Here is a 27900-nt window from a genome sequence, read left to right as displayed (position 1 = left end):
TATTCGAAAAAATTGTATATTTCTCACACGTGCCAGATATGAAAATTATATGAAATATTTTCTCCGCGTTTGAAATTTCAGGAATATATTTGCTTCTACCAAGTGATCCGCTTTTTGTCAAATTTCAAATTGTTGAAGTCAATCATTTTCTATTTCTCCATCAGTGTCACCGGACAATAGAAGAAATTTTCTATATCCCTGTAGCTGGCGCCACAACAAACAACAATAATATCTTTTTCGTGTCCTGACAGATTGTACACTCATTCAAATGTTTCACACAAATAACTTCATTCTGAATATACTACGCTATGGAGTATGATCTTCCTAAGGTTTGATGATGACATTCGAGCTGAGGAGTTACTCTTTCCAAGACTGGTGCAGCTGTTGGAATCGTCTGCTTGTCGAATATTATCCTCACTTCTCGCTTCATCGCTAGCTCCCGAGCCTGTAACAATAAATCGAGAGATTTGTAGCTTTGATAGTACAATAATAAAAAGGGATTGAAATGAATGTAAATGAGACACCTGCCTTTAATGAGTAAGGAAAGAATATTTCAAATGGAAACGTTCTTACATAATAGAACCTGCTTAGTGGTTACTGAAAATGATTACATGACAGATAGAACTTTCTCGTTCAAAGTGGGTCACTCTTTTTCTTCGCACAGACAAGTCACAAGTGGAGTTTCCCAGGGATCTGTTCTTGGCCCGCTCCTCTTCGTTGTTTATGCAAGTGATCTTGCTCTTCACATAAAGTCCAGCAAGTCGTTCTATGCCGATGATACTAAACAGTGTCCTCACATGTAGACTTGGGAGTGACTATTAATACCGGCTTAACTTGGTCCGAACATAAAATATCCACATGCAAACGTGTAAACACACTGATATACCTCATCCGCAAAACGTTCCTCCATCTATCATATTCAAGTTCCATAAAACAAAACCTACGTTCGTCCAATCATGGAGCTTTGCAGGTCCAGTGTGGTGTCCTGTTCTGGTGCGCGATAGGGACTTGTTGGAAAATGTACAGCGTCGAGTCACACGTATGACTTTTGGTGAAGTGCGTCCAACCTATCCCGAAAGACTGAGGATGGCACAACTGCTAGCGTTTGACCAACGTCGACTCCGTGGGGACCTCATCATATCTTTCCGTATAGCTAAGTATAACTATGCTAATCAGAAAGAACTTTTTGTTTTCAACAATGATTCGCGGTTTCGTGGTCACACATTCAAACTAAAAAAGGAAAAATTCGCAACGAGGCAGAGACAATATTTTTTGGTGAGTCGTATTTTCAAGACATGGAATAACTTACCCAACGATGTTATGAATTCCGACTCAGTGAACAGTTTCAAAAACAAAATAGACATTTGCTTATTTGCTTAATCGGCTCTATGCATATATTAATTGTTTTTCTTTTCTTTTTGCATGCATTGTATTAACTTGTTGATATCCTTCGTTTTTAGGCTTACATAGGACTTTGTCCTCAACCTTTATTTATATGTAATAATAAATAATAATAATAAAAAGTTACTTTGAGATCGCAACAAGGCCATGAACCTGATTTGATTTGATTTGATTGGAGTTTCAAAAAACTTGAGGTGTTTTGCGTATTCCAAAAGTACCTTCAGTAATATTAATCGCACGCCGCTGGCAAAATCCACATTCAAAGCCATTTTTACGAATCATTGTCCAATTTATTGTATGTATGACAATGCAATAATGAATTTGAACTCCTCACATCAAAAAGGACGTCTGTAACGGATTTGTACGAAGGAAAGAACGTTCTTGTATCAGGCGAAAGTAATTTTGTTGGGAAGGTCTCCGTAGGGGGAAAAAACCTCACTAAATGGGAGGCTGAACATGAGAAATAACCGGACTTTCATACTGAGATTTCACGGAAGCAAAAGCATATGTAAATTTTCAATATCAACAGTTATTTTTACGTCTTTTCATTTTTTATCGAAAGCGATAGATTTTCAAATATATTTCGCAGGCGGCGTACATTCGATTAGCGATTCTCTTATTTTTTTATGTTGGTACACCCGTCTCGAACATATGTTCACAATGAATCGAAGAATTTGCATCGAATTACGTGTGAAAACTGGAATTTGGTGCTCAAAAACACTCGGAATATTGACAGTGGCATACAGTGATTGTACTCTGAGTCAGAAAAAAGTTTACAAATGGTACAAGTTCTTCACAGAAGGTCGAGAAGGTGGGAATGACGACACTCGCCCTGGACGCCCCAGCACATCAACGACCGATGAAAATGTCGAGAAAATTAAGAAAATTGTCATTAAGAATTGTCATATTGTCGAGTTAGAGAAATTGCTGAGTATGTCGGCATATCGATTGGCTCATGCCATGCAATGTTTTCTGAAATTTTGGGTATGAAGCGTGTGACAGCGAAGCACGTTCCGGAATTGCTGAATTTTGATCAAAAAACCGTTGCTGGAATAGCTGAATGACCTCAAAGGCGAACCAAATTTCCTCAAAAGGGTCATCAAAACCAAAGTCCAATCGTCCCAGTGGAAGAGCCGAGGAGAGCAAAGACAAAAAAAGTAGGCCAAGTTCGATCCAATGTCAAGGTTTTGCTCACTGTTTTCTTCGATTACCGTGGCGTAGTGCAACAAGAGTTCTTGCCACATAGTCGTACGGTCGATAAGAAGTATATCATCTTGAAGTTATGCGTAGAAGCAATGCGTAGAAAACTTCCAGTGTTGTGGGAAAGCAATTCATACAAAAACAACACCATGATCATGCCTCAGCCACTGTATTCACCTGATTTGACACCCTGCGACTTTTTTCTATTCCCAAGGTTGAAGAGACTCATGAAAGGACGGCGTTTCGCGATTGAGGAGTTTTAAACCGAATCGCTGTGAAAGCTCGAAGACATACAAAAAAGTGCACATCAGAACTGCTTTGAGAATCGAAAAAAAACGCTGGCAGAAGTGTATTATATATGAGAGGGACTACTTTGAAGAGGACAAAATAGAAATTGATATATATAAAAATATTTTTGGGAAAAATGAAAATTCACCTTATTTCTAGAACAGAATAGTATGTTATTATAAAATCGATAAACCTCGGTTTTCATCAGATTTGAATGTTCGATTTTTCAAATTATCAACCAAAGATATTAATATATTGATAGAATTCTCGACCAGAACGTGTTTTCGGGATAAACGACTTTAAACAATTGGTACTCCAAATTCTGTATATATTAACCCCTACCTTGACTTTCTCGATATTCTGATTACATCAGACTTGTTGAAAATATGTAGTTAACTACGTAACTGAAAGTCAATCTGGGCGAACACTCCATGTCCTCACTCATTAAATGAATAACTGTATACAGGGCTTTTCATGATGAGCGTTAATTAGCCGTTTCTGACAAACTATTCAACGGATCAACCTGAAAATTCCACAGTATGCATAAATCAATATGACCTACACGCCTAAAATATTTCAGACGAAGCGGCATTGTCGCTTCTACTATAAAGTAGCGGCTTCTTTGATTTTTCAAATGAAACACCCCGTATATAATATCATATTATGATTCATTATCACTTTGTCAACAAATTCATAAACTCTTTTCCTATACCTATCTATTACCGTTTAGAAGATATAAATTAATTTCGATATTTTTTTTACCAAACATGAACTTTTATAAATGCTGATAATCTTGAACTCTCTTGCACTAAAATGATCAAATTTGAAATGGAGTGGAATGATACTGTGAGGATCTTCACTCCGAGTCATATTTTCATTTGCCTCATACAGGGTCTTCAAAAAATGCAGATACTTTGATCTCATGGAAAAATGAGTGGAACTCAATTTTTTCAAATGGAACACCCTAATATTTCAACATTTTTGAGCTCTACATCCAATTTTAGATTAACTTTGGTCAGATAATACTATTTCTATTTTGAACCGTTTTCGAGATAAACTGTTTCAAACTAAAACTGACGTGGTTTTCTTGCTCGTTTTTTTGAATTCATCACTTATTTTGGATATTCAACATTTTTTTTATACTAAGTAATATTTCGTTTTGATCCAGTTTTTTAACTGTCTCAGTACCTACCTTAGAAAAAGTTACAATTTGTATACATTAAGGTATTGGTCTCTAACGTACAACAGTAATAATAGTTAATAAACCAATTATTTAACGTCAGACTTTCGTTGGTGGTTTTGACTGATTGTGATAGCTACCAATTATAATAGAATAATGTCAAGATTAGGTTACAGTAATGAAGATTTCTTGAATTTATTAATAATTTATGGTGAGTGCAATAGAATTACAAGTAGAACATGCCGAGTATTTCATGAAAGATATCCACAACTTCCGAAGTCGAATAATAATGTGATAAATCGACTACTAAAAAACTGTAGGTTGAATGGAAGCTTCCGTCCAAAAATCATTCATAAGAAGACTAAAGTGGATGATGATGACAATGGTATAACAGTTTTGGGATACTTTCATGCATTTCCAAATGCTTCTCTGCACGAGGCTGAAAGGGAGATAGGTATACCCTACGTGACAATTTGTCGAATTCTTAATAAGCATAAATGGCATCCCTATAAGTTCTACTGTGTCCAACATTTGAAAGAGACTGATTTACCTCGTAGAGTGGAATTCTTTGAATGGTTACTTGTCAAGACTCAAGAGGATGAACATTTACTTGACAATATCATATGGACAGATGAGGCCAAGTTCACAAAAAATGGAGACACAACAGTCATTATTGGGCGCCAGAAAATCCCCATGTTGTCCGCCAAAGGGGTTTTCAAGAAAGATGGCAATTCAATGTATTTTGTGCCATAAAGAATGAGTCAATTTTTTATATCGAGTTTTATGATGATAATTTGAATGCATCGAAATATGAAGATTTACTGAGGAATAGAATTCAAATGATTTTAAATGATAGACCAGGAAGAGAACGTGTATGGTACCAAATGGATGGTGCTCCACCCCATAATTCTCATTCAGTCAGCGAAGCTTTAACCGAAATCTTCGAAGACAGATGGATTGGTAATAATGGACCTTTTCGTTGGCCTCCTAGAACACCAGATGGTAATCCATTAGATTATTTCGTGTGGGGTTTCATTAAAAATATGGGTTACTCTACTCCAATAACAACAATGGAAGATATGAAATCGAGAGTTACAACTGCTTTCAATAGTTTGACTCCAGACTTGATCAGAAGCGCTACACATGACAATCTTTTGAAGAGATTACATGTTTATTTAAGAAGAGGTGGAGATGTGTTTGAACATATTCTGAAATACACTGACGATTAAATCAACTCATTAATTTATGGGTTTATTATTTTCAGTTCATGTTTCAGCGTTAATAAAACTATTGTTGGAAGAGAAGTTTCATTCGATGGTGGAGGAGTATTTTAATAATTATCTTTTCATTGTATCATCTGTGACTTATTGAGAAACATCAAACGAAATCTGTTTTACAAAAACGAGTGATGAACAAGGAAACCATGTCAATTTCCGTTTGAAACAGTTTATTTCGAAAACGGTTCAAAATAGAAATAGATTATCTGAACAAAGTTAATCCAAAATTGAATGTAGAGCTCAAAAATGTTGAGATATACAGGGTGATCCATTTGAAAAAATTGAGTTCCACTCTTTTTTCATGAGATCAAAATATCTGCATTTTTTGAAGACCCTGTATGAAGCAAATGAAAATATGACTCGGAGTGAAGATTCTCATAGTATCACTCCACTCCATTTCAAATTTGATCGTTTTAGTGTCTTTTAACTTTCCCTCTAACACATGATAGGTTCACAAAAGAAAGACGTACAATACAGGAAATAGCAGCCAGTAACGGTTTCTCGAGGGGTATTGTAGATGACATAATAAGGAAGAAGAAGTTTAGGTTAAGAATGAACAAAATCTCGACTTTCAGAAAGGACAAAAACCAAGATAAATACATCTCAGTTCCATACCACCAATATACGAAGAACTTTGGAAAGATTTTCAAGGAACTAGGTATGAAAGTGGTTTTTAAAACAAGGCATACACTACAGAGTCTTTTGGGGAGTCCAAAATACAAAGTCGATAATTCGGAAAAGTCTGGAATTTACGAAATTGAATGTAAGGACTGCGATGCAAAATATTATGGACAGACAAAAAGATCTATTAAAGTAAGATATAAGGAACACATAGCACACTTAAAATATGGAAGACCTGAAAAATCAGCAGTCGCCCATCATATTTTGCAACAAAACTATTCCATAGACTTCAGTTCATTAAGATTAGTTAGACAAGTTAACAACAACAGGCAACTAGATGCCTATGAGAGTGTAGAAATAAGTAAACGCGATAATATTATGAATAACGATGACTGACCTATACCAAAGAGCATACTATATAGCTTGTTAAAATAATATTGTTGGGTTTACTGATTACTACATAAGGGCACATTGCAAAAATAAATTTAGAGAGGCAATATTGTGAAATTAATTTTTATATAACTGAAAATTGTTTTATATACAGCTATAACAGTTAAACCTATATTGTAAAATAATAGATAATGCAAAATTGAAAAATTAATTTAGGTTGGTATACCTGTATGGTTGGTACGCCTGGATGGTTTACCTGTATGGGATACCTATATAGCATAAATAGGGTTAGCTCGCATTAGTTTCTAGTTTTAATCTTCATCTTTGAAGATGATCACTTGGTGATCGAAACACGTGTCGAAGTGTTGAAAATAACGATTTGGTGTTGGGAAAAAAACTCCAGTAAAATTCATTACTACACCAAAGTTTCCAAACAGTGCATCATAAAAAAATCGCTCAAGATGTTGAAGCCTTCCAAAAAAGACAGGTTGAAAAGTCGCCTGACTTGACGTTGTCAAAAAGTAATTTTCGGCATTGTGGATTCTAATGTGGGAATAGTAGTGGTGCCTTTCCCAGAAAATCGACTGTGGAATAGGATGCAAATTGCCCAGCTAGTAGATTTGCTTTTTCTATGGCCGTTGTTGCAATTGAACCATGTCGTTGACCTCACTTAACCTGAAGTCAGTTCAGTGAGCACAATAATTAGATATTCCTCAAATTCAGTCTTCTTTCTTTTATGATTATTCGTAAACAAAAATATTTTGTAAATCCATGAGGAAGCTTGATAAAAGCTGGTAGAAATACTGAGACACCCTGTACATTGAAGAAATTTCATGCACGCGAATAGTTTGTTTACAAATAACTTAACCTCTTTCAATAACATGTTCAAGAGAAATTTCCGTTATAATAACATTCATTTCTATTCCGGTATTATGATTTTTAGGAAAATCAGGTGTAAATCAGTTGAGAGTGAGAAAATAATCAGGCCGTAGGGTTCATTGCATAGACTATATATAACCAGGTTGCGAATCTGAATTCCAAAAGACTGTTCATATTAGAATGAATGAAAAAAAGACTGCATGTATGTTATTAACGGTGCTTTCGTCGACATAAGAATGAAGATTTAGAAAATCATAAGAGATACGAAGATGGTTGAATAGAGAAAAACTCCGCATCCACTATATTCCAACTGGGGCTGCTCCACTGCGGATAAAAGGGAACGTTTACATTCCAAATATTCCAAATGGAGCACCCACACTGAGGATGAAAAGGGGGCATCTACATGTGAAAATTACCTTTTCATCAATGTTTTTCCGTACCGTTATATTTTTGGCGACTGAAATTTTGTATGTATGTTCGTTTTGTGTTGTAGATGTGCAATAAAAAAGGATTTCTGAATATTCCAACTGGAGCACCCACACTGAGGATGAAAAAGGGGGGTCTACATATGAAAATTACCTTTTCATCACTATTTCTCCGTACCGCTATATTTTCGGAGGCTGAAATTTTATACGTATGTTCATTTTATGTTGTAGATGGGCAATAAAAAAGGATTTCTGAATATTCCACCTAGAGAACCCACACTGAGGATGAAAAGGGGGCGTCTATTAATGAAAATTACCTTTTCATCAATGTTTTTCCGTACCGTTATATTTTTGGCGACTGAAATTTTGTATGTATGTTCGTTTTATGTTGTAGATGTGCAATAAAAAAGGATTTCTGAATATTCCAACTGGAGCACCCACACTGAGGATGAAAAAGGGGGGTCTACATATGAAAATTACCTTTTCATCACTATTTCTCCGTACCGCTATATTTTCGGAGGCTGAAATTTTATACGTATGTTCATTTTATGTTGTAGATGGGCAATAAAAAAGGATTTCTGAATATTCCACCTAGAGAACCCACACTGAGGATGAAAAGGGGGCGTCTATTAATGAAAATTACCTTTTCATCAATGTTTTTCCGTACCGTTATATTTTTGGCGACTGAAATTTTGTATGTATGTTCGTTTTATGTTGTAGATGTGCAATAAAAAAGGATTTCTGAATATTCCAACTGGAGCACCCACACTGAGGATGAAAAAGGGGGGTCTACATATGAAAATTACCTTTCCATCACTATTTCTCCGTACCGCTATATTTTCGGAGGCTGAAATTTTATACGTATATTCATTTTATGTTGAAGATGGGCAATAAGAAAGGATTTCTGAATATTCCACCTAGAGAACCCACACTGAGGATGAAAAGGGGGCGTCTACATATGAAAATTACCTTTTCATCAATGTTTTTCCGTACCGTTATATTTTTGGCGACTGAAATTTTGTATGTATGTTCGTTTTATGTTGTAGATGTGCAATGAAAAAGGATTTCTGAATATTCCAACTGGAGCACCCACACTGAGGATGAAAAAGGGGGGTCTACATATGAAAATTACCTTTCCATCACTATTTCTCCGTACCGCTATATTTTCGGAGGCTGAAATTTTATACGTATATTCATTTTATGTTGTAGATGGGCAATAAGAAAGGATTTCTGAATATTCCACCTAGAGAACCCACACTGAGGATGAAAAGGGGGCGTCTACATATGAAAATTACCTTTTCATCAATGTTTTTTCGTACCGTTATATTTTTGGCGACTGAAATTTTGTATGTATGTTCGTTTTATGTTATAGATGTGCAATAAAAAAGGATTTCTGAATATTCCAACTGGAGCACCCACACTGAGGATGAAAAAGGGGGCATCTACATATGAAAATTACCTTTTCATCAATGTTTTTCCGTACCGTTATATTTTTGGCGACTGAAATTTTGTATGTATGTTCGTTTTATGTTGTAGATGTGCAATAAAAAAGGATTTCTGAATATTCCAACTGGAGCACCCACACTGAGGATGAAAAAGGGAGGTCTACATATGAAAATTACCTTTTCATCACTATTTCTCCGTACCGCTATATTTTCGGAGGCTGAAATTTTATACGTATGTTCATTTTGTGTTGTAGATGGGCGATAAGAAAGGATTTCTGAATATTCCACCTAGAGAACCCACACTGAGGATGAAAAGGGGGCGTCTACATATGAAAATTACTTTTCATCACTATTTCTCCGTACCGCTATATTTTCGGAGGCTGAAATTTTGTATGTATGTTTGTTTTATGTTGTAGATGTCCAATAAGAAAGGATTTGCGAATATTCCAACTGGAGCACCCACACTGAGGATGAAAAGGGGGCGTCTACATATGAAAATTACCTTTTCATCACTATTTCTCCGTACCACTATATTTTCGGAGGCTGAAATTTTGTATGTATGTTCGTTTTATGTTGTAGATGTGCAATAAAAAAGGATTTCTGAATATTCCAACTGGAGCACCCACACTGAGGATGAAAAAGGGGGGTCTACATATGAAAATTACCTTTCCATCACTATTTCTCCGTACCGCTATATTTTCGGAGGCTGAAATTTTATACGTATGTTCATTTTATGTTGTATATGCGTAATAAGAATGAGTTCTCAAATATTTCAACTGGAGCACCCACACTGAGGATGAAAAGGGGGCGTGTACATATGAAAATTACCTTTTCATCACTATTTCTCCGTACCGCTATATTTTCGGAGGCTGAAATTTTGTATGTATGTTTGTTTTATGTTGTAGATGTCCAATAAGAAAGGATTTGCGAATATTCCAACTGGAGCACCCACACTGAGGATGAAAAAGGGGGCATCTACATATGAAAATTACCTTTTCATCAATGTTTTTCCGTACCGTTATATTTTTGGCGACTGAAATTTTGTATGTATGTTCGTTTTATGTTGTAGATGTGCAATAAAAAAGGATTTCTGAATATTCCAACTGGAGCACCCACACTGAGGATGAAAAAGGGAGGTCTACATATGAAAATTACCTTTTCATCACTATTTCTCCGTACCGCTATATTTTCGGAGGCTGAAATTTTATACGTATGTTCATTTTGTTTTGTAGATGGGCAATAAGAAAGGATTTCTGAATATTCCACCTAGAGAACCCACACTGAGGATGAAAAGGGGGCGTCTACATATGAAAATTACCTTTTCATCACTATTTCTCCGTACCACTATATTTTCGGAGGCTGAAATTTTGTATGTATGTTCGTTTTATGTTGTAGATGTGCAATAAAAAAGGATTTCTGAATATTCCAACTGGAGCACCCACACTGCGGATGAAAAAGGGGGGTCTACATATGAAAATTACCTTTCCATCACTATTTCTCCGTACCGCTATATTTTCGGAGGCTGAAATTTTATACGTATATTCATTTTATGTTGTAGATGGGCAATAAGAAAGGATTTCTGAATATTCCACCTAGAGAACCCACACTGAGGATGAAAAGGGGGCGTCCACATATGAAAATTACCTTTTCATCAATGTTTTTCCGTACCGTTATATTTTTGGCGACTGAAATTTTGTATGTATGTTCGTTTTATGTTGTAGATGTGCAATAAAAAAGGATTTCTGAATATTCCAACTGGAGCACCCACACTGAGGATGAAAAAGGGGGCATCTGCATATGAAAATTACCTTTTCATCAATGTTTTTCCGTACCGTTATATTTTTGGCGACTGAAATTTTGTATGTATGTTCGTTTTATGTTGTAGATGTGCAATAAAAAAGGATTTCTGAATATTCCAACTGGAGCACCCACACTGAGGATGAAAAAGGGAGGTCTACATATGAAAATTACCTTTTCATCACTATTTCTCCTTACCGCTATATTTTCGGAGGCTGAAATTTTATACGTATGTTCATTTTGTGTTGTAGATGGGCAATAAGAAAGGATTTCTGAATATTCCACCTAGAGAACCCACACTGAGGATGAAAAGGGGGCGTCTACATATGAAAATTACTTTTCATCACTATTTCTCCGTACCGCTATATTTTCGGAGGCTGAAATTTTGTATGTATGTTTGTTTTATGTTGTAGATGTCCAATAATAAAGGATTTGCGAATATTCCAACTGGAGCACCCACACTGAGGATGAAAAGGGGGCGTCTACATATGAAAATTACCTTTTCATCACTATTTCTCCGTACCACTATATTTTCGGAGGCTGAAATTTTGTATGTATGTTCGTTTTATGTTGTAGATGGGCAATAAGAAAGGATTTCTGAATATTCCACCTAGAGAACCCACACTGAGGATGAAAAGGGGGCGTCTACATATGAAAATTACCTTTTCATCAATGTTTTTCCGTACCGTTATATTTTTGGCGACTGAAATTTTGTATGTATGTTCGTTTTATGTTGTAGATGTGCAATGAAAAAGGATTTCTGAATATTCCAACTGGAGCACCCACACTGCGGATGAAAAAGGGGGGTCTACATATGAAAATTACCTTTCCATCACTATTTCTCCTTACCGCTATATTTTCGGAGGCTGAAATTTTATACGTATGTTCATTTTGCGTTGTAGATGGGCAATAAGAAAGGATTTCTGAATATTCCACCTAGAGAACCCACACTGAGGATGAAAAGGGGGCGTCTACATATGAAAATTACCTTTTCATCAATGTTTTTCCGTACCGTTATATTTTTGGCGACTGAAATTTTGTATGTATGTTCGTTTTATGTTGTAGAAGTGCAATAAAAAAGGATTTCTGAATATTCCAACTGGAGCACCCACACTGAGGATGAAAAAGGGGGCATCTACATATGAAAATTACCTTTTCATCAATGTTTTTCCGTACCGTTATATTTTTGGCGACTGAAATTTTGTATGTATGTTCGTTTTATGTTGTAGATGTGCAATAAAAAAGGATTTCTGAATATTCCAACTGGAGCACCCACACTGAGGATGAAAAAGGGAGGTCTACATATGAAAATTACCTTTTCATCACTATTTCTCCTTACCGCTATATTTTCGGAGGCTGAAATTTTATACGTATGTTCATTTTGTGTTGTAGATGGGCAATAAGAAAGGATTTCTGAATATTCCACCTAGAGAACCCACACTGAGGATGAAAAGGGGGCGTCTACATATGAAAATTACTTTTCATCACTATTTCTCCGTACCGCTATATTTTCGGAGGCTGAAATTTTGTATGTATGTTTGTTTTATGTTGTAGATGTCCAATAAGAAAGGATTTGCGAATATTCCAACTGGAGCACCCACACTGAGGATGAAAAGGGGGCGTCTACATATGAAAATTACCTTTTCATCACTATTTCTCCGTACCACTATATTTTCGGAGGCTGAAATTTTGTATGTATGTTCGTTTTATGTTGTAGATGTGCAATAAAAAAGGATTTCTGAATATTCCAACTGGAGCATCCACACTGAGGATGAAAAAGGGGGGTCTACATATGAAAATTACCTTTCCATCACTATTTCTCCGTACCGCTATATTTTCGGAGGCTGAAATTTTATACGTATATTCATTTTATGTTGTAGATGGGCAATAAGAAAGGATTTCTGAATATTCCACCTAGAGAACCCACACTGAGGATGAAAAGGGGGCGTCTACATATGAAAATTACCTTTTCATCAATGTTTTTCCGTACCGTTATATTTTTGGCGACTGAAATTTTGTATGTATGTTCGTTTTATGTTGTAGATGTGCAATGAAAAAGGATTTCTGAATATTCCAACTGGAGCACCCACACTGAGGATGAAAAAGGGGGGTCTACATATGAAAATTACCTTTCCATCACTATTTCTCCGTACCGCTATATTTTCGGAGGCTGAAATTTTATACGTATATTCATTTTATGTTGTAGATGGGCAATAAGAAAGGATTTCTGAATATTCCACCTAGAGAACCCACACTGAGGATGAAAAGGGGGCGTCTACATATGAAAATTACCTTTTCATCAATGTTTTTTCGTACCGTTATATTTTTGGCGACTGAAATTTTGTATGTATGTTCGTTTTATGTTATAGATGTGCAATAAAAAAGGATTTCTGAATATTCCAACTGGAGCACCCACACTGAGGATGAAAAAGGGGGGTCTACATATGAAAATTACCTTTCCATCACTATTTCTCCGTACCGCTATATTTTCGGAGGCTGAAATTTTGTATGTATGTTCGTTTTATGTTGTAGATGTGCAATAAGAAAAGATTTTTAAATATTCCAACTTGAGTGTCAGCCGCGGGAGAAAAAAGCGCGACCATGAAACAAAATTATCTTTTCATCACTGTTTCTCCATGCCCTTATATTACCGGTGGGTGCATGTTGGCTACGTGATTGATAACGCTGATTCAGTCCTTCGATCATACATGAATTAATTCGCTATAGAATAGTGGGCAATTGAATACTTCACAGCAGAATCTATCGCCTACTTTGTATCGAGAAATCAGTACACCCATACAAATTCAGAATCTGTAAAGGGCTCAGACCTATACCAATCCAAAAAATTGAGTTGTAAAAAAGGTGAGTGTGGTTATTTTTATCCAAAGTCTGGTATTGGCATCGCTAAGGATGCCGTGAATGGCAATTTTTCATCAATATCGGCAATAATGCAAGACGTCCCACATCAAACGCAGGATATACGTTGCGAATTTCCCCCGTGGCTTCATTTATCCTGCGGTCCTCGGGGCTATTGGAATTCTCGGCGTACGAGATTCTGCACCCGCAATATTTCAATTACTTTGTATTCCCGACTATTCATAGTGACCCGCGTCGAGTCTTCGCACTCGTAAAATGATTTTCCGAACAAAGATAAATTTTTTCGAAAATATATCGAGAGTTATATTTTTTGAAGACACTTCTTGCTTTTTTTTGAAGGTGGTTGACAATGTTTCGTGGTGTATTTCATCAGTTCGGACTTCCATTGTCTAATACTAATATAATATAAATTGATTTGAAAACCCTGAAAAAACAATTAATAAGATTAACCAAAAATAACAATTTCATTAAACGAAAAACTGAAATTACAAAGAAATAACATACAAGCAACAACCAAACAAATAAAAATTGAAATATTAATGAAAGCTGAAAAAAATAAAAATTAAAAATTATTATTATTAATAAAAATGAAAAATAAAAATTAAAAGATTTCAAACCAAGTTATGTCACGACGTTTCGGGTGATAACTAGACTTATTCCTCCGAGATCTGACTATTTATAGGTCATTCGTGTGCTTTCCCTCTTTCCGCTTCATTGGTTTTGGCGGGAGATGACCGTTTGGCGGAAATTGGTCGTTTTTCGCTTGATTAGAGGTGTCCATATGTTACGTATCTTTACGCTAGCTTGACTAAATGCGTTGTTGGACAACATATACGGGGCTTCCTTGAATTTTCTCCTAAACCAGTGTTCCTCTTTGTGAATGATTTCAGCTTGAGCCCACTTGATGTTATGTTGATGAGTTCAAACATGCCCTTCTATTCCGGATTTGTTGGTTTCTTGTGCCCAGCAATGCGAACTTTCAATGGACTATTAGTTTCACCGATGTATGATTCTCCGCACCCGCAGGGTACCCAGTAAATGCAATTCTTGGAATCGCAGTCCGCGTTTGGTGGCCTGGTTTTTGTAAGACTGCTACAGATAGTGTTCCCAGATCTGAAGCAGGTCCTGATGTTATACTTGAACCCAATCCTTCTTATCCTTTCTGATAATCCTGTGATGTAGGGAAGTACAAGTACTGGTTGTGGCGGCTTCTCTTCCTTGTGGAGTTCTTGCTGTCTTCTAGCTAAGGCCTGTTCTACCATCGCTCTGGAGTAACCATTTCGTTGTAGGTCATTTTTGATGATGCCTAGTTCCTTTTCGAGACCTTCCTTCGTATTACAGAGCCCAAAAGCACGATCTAGTCGATTGATGGTGGTTGGATGTCTGGTTCAGTGCTGTGTGTGTGGGTTTTCGATATACAGATGTTTCCCATTTAGTGTCGGTCCTCTTCACCAATACGTCTAAGAAAGATAATTCGTTGTGGACTTCCTTCTCCATTGTGAAAGTGATGGAAGGACTTACTTTGTTGATGTGCTTCAGGAAAGTGTCTAGTTCTGCATTCCCATGGTTCTATATTATGAAGGTGTCGTCTACGTATCTCAACCAGACTCGAGGTTTCTTGTGGGCTTCTTCAATGGCCAGAGTTTCAAACCACTCCATATATATATTGGCTATGACAGGTGAAAGTGGCGATCCCATTGGCAGTCCCTCATCTTGCGTAAAGAATTCGTTCTTCAGTTGAAAGTAGCAGTTTCGTACACACCATCCTAGTAATTCCATAATACTTGTATCGGTAAGTTTGTTCTATCTTTCATGTCCTCATCTTCGGATAATTTCTTCTGTATGATTTGAAGTGCTTCTTCGACAGGAACGTTGGTGTAGAGGCTTTCCACGTCGAAACTGATCAGTTGATCCTGCTCTTTTTGCTGTATGATTTATACTGTCACCAATTTATACAGGGTGAGTCAACAAGATTCCCTCGGTCTTTTGCTATCAGAGGAAACAATTTTTTGAACTGCTCATTTTTTTTGCAATCATATCGATAAATAATATCTTTGGAAATTATTTTCTCGCATACTGGGTGATTCAGCCGAGCACGGCCAACCAAAGTATACCTCTGATAAAAAATTTAGTGAAATGTTGAAACATTTCATACAAATGAAAAAATACAGGGTGTTCTATTTGAAAAAGTTGAATTATGTCTCTTTGAAAAGGAATGAAAATTGACACGTTTTACCGAGCACCCTATATATTTTTTCCGAAAGTTGATATCCCAGAAAGTATCATAGTGATGTTGACTAACTATTTCTAAAAAAAATCCGCTTAATTGCTGTAGACATGCGAGTGGTGAATTAAAAAAAATGTATCTGCAAAATAGGTTTTTCTGGAATAACTTGACAATGACGCAATGGAAATCTTGTTGACCCAACCTTTATATATATAGTAAAATGGATTAACGGGGTCTCTCAGTTAAAAAATCAAAAATCAAATATCTGCTTTACTTTGCCAAACTTTCGCTTCTAATGGAAGGTTTCTTCAGGGCCTATAATTTAGTGAGTTGTGGATTTTTTTGCCAATGAATAACATTACAAATCATACTTACAGTAAAAATGACTAAAAATCAATGAATTGAGCATATAAATCGACGAAAGAAAGTTAAACATTGATGGATTTTTTGGTTTGACAAATGTCATACCTTCACATAAATGTCATTTTTCAATGGGCATGATGATTTGATAATCTTTGACTCTGAAGGCAGTGTTGATTGATACAATTTTCATTATTATCATTGTTTTTTGGTGTAGTTTCAATAAGTTACTGTATATACTGCTGAGATTATCAATATCAGATTTCTTATTCATACAATCAGAAGACTTCTTAATTTCAACCATTTTAAGAAAAAAGCATCAGGAAATATTTTTTTCTGTATGTAAAACTTTGATTTTAGAGTAATTTGGTTTATGTCCTGTTTCTATAGAATGTTGCGCTAATGCACATGATTTCTCATTAACCTTTATATCACTTTGTTGTGAAGTTATTCTATCTTTAAGAATTCTAGATGTTGTTCCAATATAATCCAAATTACAATTGTTACAAGGAATGTTATAAATCACATTTGACTTTTTGGTAGCATCCGTTTTATCTTTTAATTTGGTATTCAAATTCTTTATAGTTTCAATATTTTTTCAGCCAGACCAATAGAAGAATTTCCAACAGGGCCTATGAACATGAACTAGCCAGCGGCGGCTCGTCAGAGGAGGCAGGGAGGCTTAGCCTCCCCATAAAATTTGAGGCTATTCATCGCAATAAATTAAAAGATATTGACAAATAATTATGATTATTTTTTTCTATAAATGCTTGGGTATCATTACTTTACCATTAATTTTCAATATAAATACATAATATTCCCGAAAAACCACTATCACTCACTACGTAGTACGTACCACACTGTATCCTGCATCAACAAAACTCAAACACACCGCCCATGAACGAGTAACGAATAAACCATCAACCCGAAATAATAAATGCCTTACGTTGCAAGGGAGCCAAGCCTCCGACTGTTTTAAAAAACACAGGCTCCACGAGACCGATCCAACCAGCGACATACGTCCCGATTTGTAATTTCAGTTGCAGAAATTATATAATCCAGTCATTTAAGCTTAAATTAGGTAAGAATCTCGGAATTCGAGATACCCAGCTGTAAGTCTGTAAATACTTGTATATTGACACCTTAAAAGTTGTCTCAAAACCTACATATAGTAGGGTGTAAGCAACTATTAAATTTCAAGGTCAAAGGTCACAAAAATAGGTTTTTTGCGCTTTTTTTGGAAATATCTCATTTCCTATGGGTTTTTTGCTACTTGTATTTATTATCAATATTGTAGAATACAAAATTCTCTACAAATTTTGTTTGATAAATTTTTTTATACGGTGAACCGTTTTCGAGATAGAGGGCGGAGAGCGCGCGATCACAGCATCACTTCAGGTCAACCGGTGCCTCCGGTCGAAAACGCGCCATATATAGTTGATGAACTATCGATGAATCAATGATTATAAATATTTGTCAATTTTTATTAACTATTATATTATATTTTATCATTTTTTTCCTAACTTATCCACTTTTTATTCAGTATTAATTTATTTAACAACACTTACCTGCCCATGTAATTGCAGAATTGTTAATGAAAATATAGGAATTATATTTGAATTTTAACCTAATTAATATTTATAACTTCTTACATGATGAAAAAAAAAACAAACAAATTATGAATTAATATTTTTATTAAAAAATATCATTGAATACATTTATTTTTATTGAACAATTTATACATTCAATTTATAATTCCAATCATCTTCTTCCTCTTCATCGTCGTCTTGTGGCTGCTGGTAAATTTCAAACTGGTCTTCATTATCGTCTTCAACGACATTTGTCTCAAGTTCTTCCATGATTTCGGGGTCAAAGGTTCCATCTTCGTTAATATCGCTCTGATATGGTAGAGCATTGAGACAAGCTTGCCCATTACATTGGCCACAAGCTAAAGAGCATTGCAAACCCGCTTTCCTGCATCCGCATCGCGAACCACAACCACTCTTGCAGTTGCAGAAAATTGTATTTAGCAAATCTTCTGGAGCAGGTGGTAGAATTGTCATGATAGGCTCCAGAAAATCGTTTCGCATTGCCCAACCCCATACCTGGGGTTCCAAATCATGTCCTAACCAAGTTTGAACTTGATAATATACACGGTTGAAATGTTGATGAGCAGCTGCACTTGTTGGTGGAATATTTGAAAGCTGCACAGGTTTATTAAGTTTTGTAGACTTGACGTAATGCATATAACGAAGATGATCGAGACTTTTCACAGATTTCGGAGCATTATAGACTGCCAATAAGGTTTGAGTTCCACTCTCTAATAATCTCTGGGCCGAACAATTTTCTTCCTCAAATGCTGCAGCTAGTTCATCCAAATTTGTCAGTTTCTCAAAAACTTTTAAAAATGATTTTTTTCCCTTATTAAAATTTACAGATTTTAAAGAGGCACTAAATTATTTTCTATTTAAAATGTCATAAGTGTAAATGGGAATGTAATTATATTATGATTTAAGTTTTTCTCTTAATTATTTTTTTATTTTAGTAAACGGTTATCAGTATTATTGAATAGATATAGATTTAATGCATGAAGAAAATGATAAAATATAATATATAAAAAAAAATATATATATAACCCTTTCAATTCATAATATAATAGTTAATAAAAATTGACAAATATTTATAATCATTGATTTATCGATAGTTCATCAACTATATATGGCGCGTTTTCGACCGGAGGCACCGGTTGACCTGAAGTGATGCTGTGACCGCGTGCTCTCCGCCCTCTATCTCGAAAACGGTTCACCGTATATAAAAATTTTTTAAACAAAATTTGTAGAGAATTTTGTATTCTACAATATTGATAATAAATACAAATAGCAAAAAACCCATAGGAAATGAGAAATTTCCAAAAAAAGCGCAAAAAACCGATTTTGTGACCTTTGACCTTGAAATTTAATAGTTGCTCACACCCTACCATATGTAGGTTTCGAGATAACTTTTAGGGTGTCAATATACAAGTATTTACAGACTTACAGCTGGGTATCTCGAATTCCGAGGTGAACTTACTATAATGACTGGACTAATAGCGTCAGAGGAGGCTAGCCTCCAGTTGGTCTCCGTTAGTGTACGACTGCGTTTGTTCTTTATTTAATTATTCGGACGGGATGCCGTGACGGACCGGGACTGAAAAATATTTCGGTAAATCGATTTAGTGTTTCTTGATAATATGTGTTAATTGTGTATAAAACAGGCAGTATTATATTATATTATAGCAGTGCTTTTTGGTAATATTTTTAATGTGTTTTTTAAAGTGTTTTCTTTCAATTTCAAGGTGTTTTCAGGTTGTCACTTTTCGATAAGTTATTTTTTTATTTATCATGCCTCTGGAGACACCCTACATTTTGTTTTATAAGAGACAGGAAGATCAAGATCTTCAAATGATGTGGTGCTGCAGGTTTTTCCGGGTTTTCCTGCAGCTGAAAAAGCAAATGCGCCACTGGAATCAATGAAGTCGCCCCGGAGCGCCAATTAATTTTTATAGTTGTTTTTATTTTATTTTTATCGTTGTTTTATTAATAAAAAATATTATCCTCAAAAAAAAAATTGTCATGGATAAGTTGGACGAAATTAAAAAAATCTGACGATATAGTCGAATGGTTGTCTTTAAGTCTTTATCTTATGATAATAAATTTTACATTATTAAAACTCTGGGTGTTTTTTAGTTTTTTAATATTTATTTTCATCAACCACGTGTTCAATGTTAATTTATTGACTAAATTTCAACGATTTCGAGTAGCTGAGACTTACTTTCAGGATCCTCTTCTTCCGATTAGACGAATACAACAGCCAGAGGAGGTAGAAGAACATGATGAGGGCGGCCCCTAAAAGAGCAGATAATCTCGTCGATCCCTCCGGCACGACATGATAAAGGCCCAGGACTACTAGAAATAGTACTATTCCCGCCGCTAAACATCTTCCGGTTTTGCGCCTCTCCTCCTGTAATTAATAGGATTTAATTTGCGGGAGACAGAGGACCATCCTGGCCTCGGAAACGATTAGGGATTTAGCGAATCACTGAACAGAGAAATTGCCGAATGTATGAAAGCGTCATTTTTCATCCGTGATGCTCGGGAAGGTGTAATCGCAGCCTCCGAGAGGCACTAGATTTTTTTCTGTCGGGTATAATTACTTTCGAAACTCCGTTAATGATATATAGGGTGTTTCTTAATCTTAACTTACTTAACTTACTTAGGAAACAAACTCGAGAATCCTCAAGATATTGTTGATGCCTTCAGTAATTTTTTCAGTGAGGTGTATTGAACAAAATCTGGCTCACTTTTGAACTAAGTTGGTACAGTGAATAATAATGTTTATATTCATTTTTACCCCATTCAAGAAAATGAGGTTATATCTGCAACTATAAGACTAAAGGACAAACTGACATCAGGGCCAGATATGATCCCATCATTTTTGTTAAAGGATTGTGCAGGAGCATTAGCAAAACCTTTAACGAGAATTTTTAATTCATGTCTTAAATCTGGAATATTCCCAGATATTTGGAAATTAGCTAAAGTATGTCCTGTATACATAAGTGGTGAAAAATCATATATAGAGAATTACAGACCCATATCTATTTCATGTATGTTTTCTAAAATTTTTGAGATTATTTTATATAATCGCATATATATGCTTCTGTTCAACGGCAACTATCTCAACATCAACATGGATTTGTTACTAAGCGTTCTCCTGTTACAAATCTAGTCATTTACTCAATTTATTTCTGAAGCATTAGATAATAATGGCCAAGTTGATGTTATATACACGGCTTTCTCTAAAGCATTTGATAAAATTGATCATGGTATCTTGCTCAATAAACTGATGAGTTTCAATTTTTCGAATACTGTCTCTCAGCTAATGCAATCCTATCTGACATGTAGAAAACAATTCGTGTCCTATAACGGTTATAAATCTAGAACATATAGAGTTTCTTCTGGTGTGCCGCAGGGCTCCAACCTAGGTCCTCTTTTGTTTTTATTGTTTATTAATGACTTATGTGAAAATTTTGCTTGTGAGCGGTTATGCTTTGCGGATGACTTGAAATTATTTTCTATAATTAAGGAAGTAGGTGTAGCAATAATAAATTGAAACTCTTTGTTTTGGCATTTTGTAAATGCGATTTCCGTACTTTGCGTTGCTGGCGTAACAGAGCTGAAATATGGAGAGTCAGCAGCTGTTGCGCTTGATATCTCTATGGCCTTTGACCGTATGTGTCATGAGGTTTTGCTGGCCAAACTTCGATGCTATGGCTTGTCAGATCATTTTTGTATATGGCTTTTCAGCTTCCTGAAAGAAAGTTCCCTGCAAGTGGCCGTAGATGGATATCTCTCGAATACTTTTACTATCAACGCTGGTGTTCTCCAGGGATCCATATTGTCTCCAACCTTCTTTTTATCGTACATTAACGACTTATTGGAAAAAACCAAGAATCTAATATATTGCTTGTCTCGTCATTCCATTTGGATTCCAGGACATCGGCTGCGGATGCACATCTTCACCGGCAGCAGGAGGTTGCATATCTTATTGAGGATGTAGAGATGATTTCGAATTGTGGTGAAGGAAACTAGATTCAATTCAATGCCACAAAAACCCAGGCTCGGTTATCTCCAAGAAGATAAATGTTTCCGAACCGGATATATTAATGTCAGGGCAGACAATTCCATTTTCTGCTTCGATAAGTTTATTGCCGATTAAGATGGACACCAATATGTCTTGGCACAATCATGTCGCCGGAGTTACATAGGCTGCTTTTCAAAATCTTAGAACACTGTTCTGAACCAGAAAACTGTACACACCTCAGCAAATTTTTGCATCAGTGTCTCTCTCTCTCTCAGTGTTGCACGTACTTCTGCTGTGAAGATAATCAGAGCACTGTATACATTCCTTTACCGCCTTCGATAATGTATACCGCCTTAGTAGACGAAACACCAGGCATAAAAACATCAAGCCCATGGCCAACAAACCCGAAAAATAACTTCAACATACTAATTTTCTGCTGTAAGGGTTTACATTCTTTGAATAATTAATTTTTCCCTTTTCTTTCGTTATTCAGTTTTTGATGCCATCATTCCAATGGAGTCCCTCAGGGATCCATCTAGGGACCTCTGATGTTCCTGCTTTTCATCAATGATAGGCTAAAACATGTGAATACAAACCGAATAAATCTATATGCTCAAAGTTCTGTTGAAATTACAGATTGGTGCAGCAAAAACTACACAATAAAGAATATGAAAGAGGTATAATTCCACTTTATGGAACACTGTCATCCTCAATATGATGGACATTCAATGTTTCGGAATAAGACACTCACCTTTATTGCCTCTTCAGCACAAATCCAAATAACATTACAATGTGAAGCAGTGAATTCAATTCTAGAATTATGACTTTTTGTCGCGACAGAGTAAAATCTACTCATGTCATTGATGACAGTACGTAACAATGTTCATCCGCACATCTAATTTAATCCCAGCCATAGGAATCTTGTTTAAATTGAAAGGGGTACATTCTTTAACAAAGAAAGTTTTTGGCTTTCTACTTCTCCATCTTTATATGTACAAAAAAGTGGGAATCTTCCAAAAATTAATCGCTCCTGAGAACTAAAGACGGCAGCAGACTTTTCGGTTCTTTCAAGAGAACAGTACAATGCTTAGAAAAACGGTTTGAAGGGTAGCTCTTTGCAAAATAACTGCTTTGAATTTAATATTTCAAATTATAGCATTAACAAGTATTCCATACATCTCACCTGTAGACTAGTGTCAATCTCAAGTGATTCCCGGTTCGTACCGAACTCATTTCTCGAAACATCTAATACGACCATTATAACCCTCGAAACTGATTCAGGCAAAACAATCTAGATCGAACCTAACACCACAGCTTCCAGAATTAAATCGATACGGGCTATAAACGATCAATCCGTGGGTGATTAAGAATTTACGGTTAATGAAATAAATTTAAGGTAAACTGCTCCAGAAATTCAAGGTCTCAACACGTGAATGCGTCATAGGCGTCCGCAAGCGTCGAAGATATGGTGGAATTTCGGAAGAAAATATACAGGATGGTCTATTTTTGAATATGAATATTGTAAGGTTCAAACTAGGTAAAAGGAAAATGAGAGAAAAAGAAGACTGATTGGGGGTCTTTGGCGCAACAGAATCCAAAACAATGATTTTCAGAATTCTTGCTGTTTTTACCAACTACTCTATTCAAAAATAAGTTGAATTTTAATTTTTCTCAAAAAAAAACGTTGCATAAGCATCCTGGACGATACTCATGCAACGGTTTTTTTTGGTAAATATTCTAATATCTATACGTACCTTTGTATCTCTCCTTGATACAGTCTTCAAAAAAGATTATAATCAACCCAACAATCAATCTTAATTTCCCAAATTGTTAGATGGTCTAATAACAAAAAAGCTATCAGGAGATTGTGGACATATATAATCATAAATCAGCAACATTGATTCATTCGTGGTAGATCTACCAGTACAAGTCTCCTCATTTATCAACACTTTATGATAAATGTCTTCGGAAATAAATACCAGGTTGATTCTATTTTTCAAAGGCATTCGACCAAGTAAATCACAATTTGTTGTTGCATAAACTGAACGCTTTGGGTATTCAGAAAAACATTCTGAAATGGATTGAAAAACATCTCACCTGCAGAGTCCAATATGTTAAATATGGTAATATAATTATAATATGTTTATTTATCAAAAATCACAATTTTGAATACAAAATGCTTATGTGAGTAGTACTTGAAAGCTGAATAAATAAACATTGGCGTCACTGAAGAAACAACCTCAAGATTGGTCCTTGTGTGTGATATAGCACAAGTATGTATATTATATTTTACCTCAGTATAAGAACTTGATATAGATATAGCTATAGTTTTCCGTAAACCAGATGTCGCCCCTCTACGATCGACAACTCTCAAAAGTCGAAACTTGTGCGAGAAAGGACTAAAGAGGTCTTACCTTTTAAGGTGCGATTCCAAAAGAATATTCTGGAGTTTTTTCCCAAACTAAACCGTTATTTTAACACCTCATCGACACGTGTTTCGATCACCTACTGATCATCTTCAAGAGGAATATCAAAACTTTTTGATCAGAAACAGTTTTGATCTTCCTCTTGAAAATGATCACTTGGTGATCAAAATACGTATCGAGGTGTTAAAATAACGACTTGATGTCACAATATTTAATAAAAATACATATATTGAAAATAATCACAATGAGAATACTAATTTTCGTTATTTTTGAAACCTGAGTGCACATAGCACATACAAGTTATTTAAAATTTCACAATGATTGGTTAAATTTCATGCAGGGTCAGGGAATATAATATTCATATATCACATAACAAATTATTTGAATATCACAAATAGATGGTTAACAGTTGTATACAAGGTATCACATCCAAAGTCTCATTAGAGATAGGTATATATCACTGTCTTTTGAATAGGACACAGTTGTTAAAACCAATAAATTATAACAGGTATGAATTATTGTGGTTTTCACAGTTAAATGATTTTTTTAATATATCTCTGTCATAACTGTCTAGCCAATTTTTAACTTGTTTCTTAAACACAAAGTAATTTTTACTAGTATTTATGGTTTCAGGCAGTTATTCCCAAGTTACAAGACCCAGATAGCTGCAACATCTTCCTCAATCACAGTTCCATCTGGTGTACCGCAGGGATCTCATTTAGGACGATTATATTTTTCAACCTATTTGTGAATAACTTGAATGATGTTATTCTCTATAGGTAGTGAACTTCTTCTGTTTGCTGATGAAATGAAGATGTTCAAACTTATTCATGACTTATCTGATACTGAATTATTACAAAAATCCTATGAATAGTCCATATAATATCAAGCAATCAGACTTGGAAGCAAATACAATCAAACATTTAGGAATCACTCTTGTCTCAAAAATGTCTCACAAACCCCATATTGCAGTTGTCTCTCTAGAAATGCTCTAGAAGAGCACTAAAAATGTTAGGTTCCACTGTTAGATGTAGGAGAATTATCTTTCTCTCCCTTAAAAATCATATATTGCACAATTGTTAGATTAGAATCAAATATTACACTAATTCACAAAATAATCAATGGTAGCATTAATTCCCCAGAATTTTTGTTGAACTTATAATTTTAAATGTACATCCAAAGAGAACAAGAAACACAAAAATCTTCAATGGACATAACGTCAATATGGATTAAGAACTTTTTAATTCTTCTTTGAAATCACTTGAAAAAACTGAAAATATTGTAATTTATTAACTTATTTTTGGCTTTTTTAATCTTTTTTCCTTACATCTAGCTGTTAGTTATAGTACATATGTGTGAATTGGTTAATTATTTTATGAAAATAGGCGATGCCGTAGATAAATAAATAAATAAGAAAAATATATCTTTCTTGTAGATTCAAATATACTGTTTCAAGTCACTTCATAGGCATATAATCTGTGGCAAGCTCACGAAAACCTACATGTTGACTAATTAGTTATCTCTATAAAGATTGTTAATTTTTTTAAATTGCATTGTGAAATACTATGGAGAGTCAGTCCAACTAAGGATACTACAATGTAATTCAACGCATATTGGAAATCGTCGCTAAGAAACGGGTCAGATAATAATTATGATTCAAATAAAAACACTAGCATTATAATAATTGACAGATGAACAGTGAAACAGTTTAGTTAGGTGTCATCCTCATTAGTACAAACTGTTTTATTTCGTTCTCATCAGTTAGTTTTCGAATGATTCTTTGCCTCTTCCAACAAAAATGTATATAATTCAAAATTTTAAGAAGTAGAACATAGCACATTAATTGAACATCAATCCTGATCTGTAGCTTTGAGAATATAATCTATGCTATTGAATGAATAAATAAATGAACTACAAAACTGGCATAACTATTTATTTGCTCTTTCTACAAAAATATCTTTACATTTATCTTTCTTCGGCTAACTTCTTCCTCTCATTTTCATAAATGTAATTCGCAAAATCCTCAGCTTCCTTGTATCTCTTTCTCTTCACGAAAGGCTTGTATAAGTAAGTATAGGAAAGTATTATGCCGAGTGAGAATCCAACTGTAGATACCACCAGCCATCTACTTTTACCAGATTGTCTGGCAGCGAAAGATTCATGCCAAGACATTTCATATATATTATTGCTCAGAAGCTGAGGATGGAATCGGAACGTTCGGGGTGGATTTTGAAATATTTGTTGTAAAAACTGGTTTCCAAATGTAGTATCCTCCTACAACACCCAAAAAAGTAACGAGTGCTAGTTGTGATACTGATATTGATCGCGGTTTTCTGATTTTAATTCTCATACCAGTAATATTTGAAGTTTCTACAACTTCATTTCAATTTATGAGATTTGAGAGTTTCTGTGTTATGAAATCACATTTGTTGGTTATGTTTCGGTTTGTTCGTTTGTAGTCTGAGCTGCGTTATTTTTGTAACAAGATTATAGAAATCCGAAAATGAGTTCTAATGTTTGGTTAATTCATCCATAAACATATATCAAACTTATCCAAACAACACTTTGTTGTGAGAATTTCACTCAACAGCTTACACAATGGAACATTGTTGAAAACGCCTGTTTCGGAAACAGATGTTTTCAATAACAACAAAAGTAGAAACGTTTCCGAAAGAAGCATTTCCAGTGACAATATTTTTAGGTTTTCAGAACGGAAGAGGATTTTCTTCCGAAACATCTTCCGTCTTTTAGAAAAGCTGAATAATGAAATTTCATTATTCAAATCATTAATTTTATTTATTATTGAAATCTATAAATATTGACTTTTTGAACTTTTCAAATGTTTATATTATTTATATATATGTTTATATTATATATATATATATATATATATATATATATATATATATATATATATATATATTCATATATATTCTCCGAGAGAACCCAAAAAACATCAAGAAACATATCTTTCGAAGGACAAAACACAGCTAAACCTGAAAATGGGTTGATGATAATAAGAGTTGTTGGTATCGTTATTCCTTCCGTCATTTTCATTTAAATACGAACCTTATTCATCACTATCAGATCATGTTCATTAATGGCATCAAATATGCGTGCCCGGAAAATAAAAGACAGTGACGTTGTTAATTAACCTAGCCTGAGAATACATTTCGTAATAAATTTTATTACACCCAGTTAATTGAAAATTATAGATGTGCCCCCCTCAGTGCCAGGGGCCTGCTACAACTGTACTCATAGCAGAAAGGCTACCTGTTACCTTGTGACCTTGGATTCTAAAGCAAACACGCTGAATTGTTTCTCCTAATATTTGTGAAGAGTATCTTACATTCTAAATAAAACACAAAACAACTTTCGAGTCGACATTCATTGAAGGATTCATAATATTGAAAGAAATAACATACAACAAACTATTCTTAAAAAAAATCCGTACAAGTTGAACACTCAATGCGATTTGCGATTCACAA

General features: G+C 35.0%; 1 protein-coding gene and 2 long non-coding RNA genes across 4 annotated transcripts; 1 reads left to right on the top strand and 2 right to left on the bottom strand.

Annotated features, from left to right (window-relative positions):
* Nucleotides 1-23333, bottom strand: LOC111514537 (uncharacterized). 2 transcript variants are annotated; one of them, XM_023170792.2, is made up of 3 exons: nucleotides 23170-23333; nucleotides 20178-20366; nucleotides 1-445 (listed from the first exon to the last, which is right to left on the bottom strand). In XM_023170792.2, the coding sequence occupies exons 1-3, from the start codon at nucleotides 23242-23244 to the stop codon at nucleotides 302-304; spliced, it is 408 nt and encodes a 135-aa protein (XP_023026560.1). In that variant the 5' UTR covers nucleotides 23245-23333; the 3' UTR covers nucleotides 1-301. The 2 variants fall into 2 exon arrangements, with proteins under 2 accessions (XP_023026560.1, XP_074038518.1); XM_074182417.1 differs by lacking the exon at nucleotides 23170-23333 and adding an exon at nucleotides 22738-22863.
* Nucleotides 23334-24818: 1485 nt separating this feature from the next.
* Nucleotides 24819-26553, top strand: LOC141485453 (uncharacterized). The gene is made up of 2 exons (XR_012467220.1): nucleotides 24819-24920; nucleotides 25046-26553. It is a non-coding gene; the product is annotated as an uncharacterized lncRNA (long non-coding RNA).
* LOC111514503 (uncharacterized) lies at nucleotides 26332-27150 on the bottom strand. The gene is made up of 2 exons (XR_002723374.2): nucleotides 26765-27150; nucleotides 26332-26686 (listed from the first exon to the last, which is right to left on the bottom strand). It is a non-coding gene; the product is annotated as an uncharacterized lncRNA (long non-coding RNA).
* Nucleotides 27151-27900: the final 750 nt, after the last annotated feature.

This window comes from Leptinotarsa decemlineata, unplaced genomic scaffold (genome assembly GCF_025532065.1).
Source record: "Leptinotarsa decemlineata unplaced genomic scaffold, Ldec_3_MD MMD2_tig00026328_RagTag_RagTag, whole genome shotgun sequence".
NCBI classification, from domain to species: domain Eukaryota; kingdom Metazoa; phylum Arthropoda; class Insecta; order Coleoptera; family Chrysomelidae; genus Leptinotarsa; species Leptinotarsa decemlineata.
Note: the sequence above shows the minus strand (reverse complement) of the source record. Positions and strands in the feature narration are given on the sequence as shown.

Excerpts from the sequence above, each read along its gene's own strand:
- LOC111514537 (XM_074182417.1), bottom strand. The coding sequence starts at position 22,842 with ATGAGTAGATTTTACTCTGTCGCGACAAAAAGTCATAATTCTAGAATT. Across the intron at positions 20,367-22,737 it reads GTGCTGAAGAGGCAATAAAG|GAGGAGAGGCGCAAAACCGG; the intron begins GTGAGTGTCTTA and ends TATTAATTACAG. Across the intron at positions 446-20,177 it reads GGAAGAAGAGGATCCTGAAA|GCTCGGGAGCTAGCGATGAA; the intron begins GTAAGTCTCAGC and ends TTATTGTTACAG.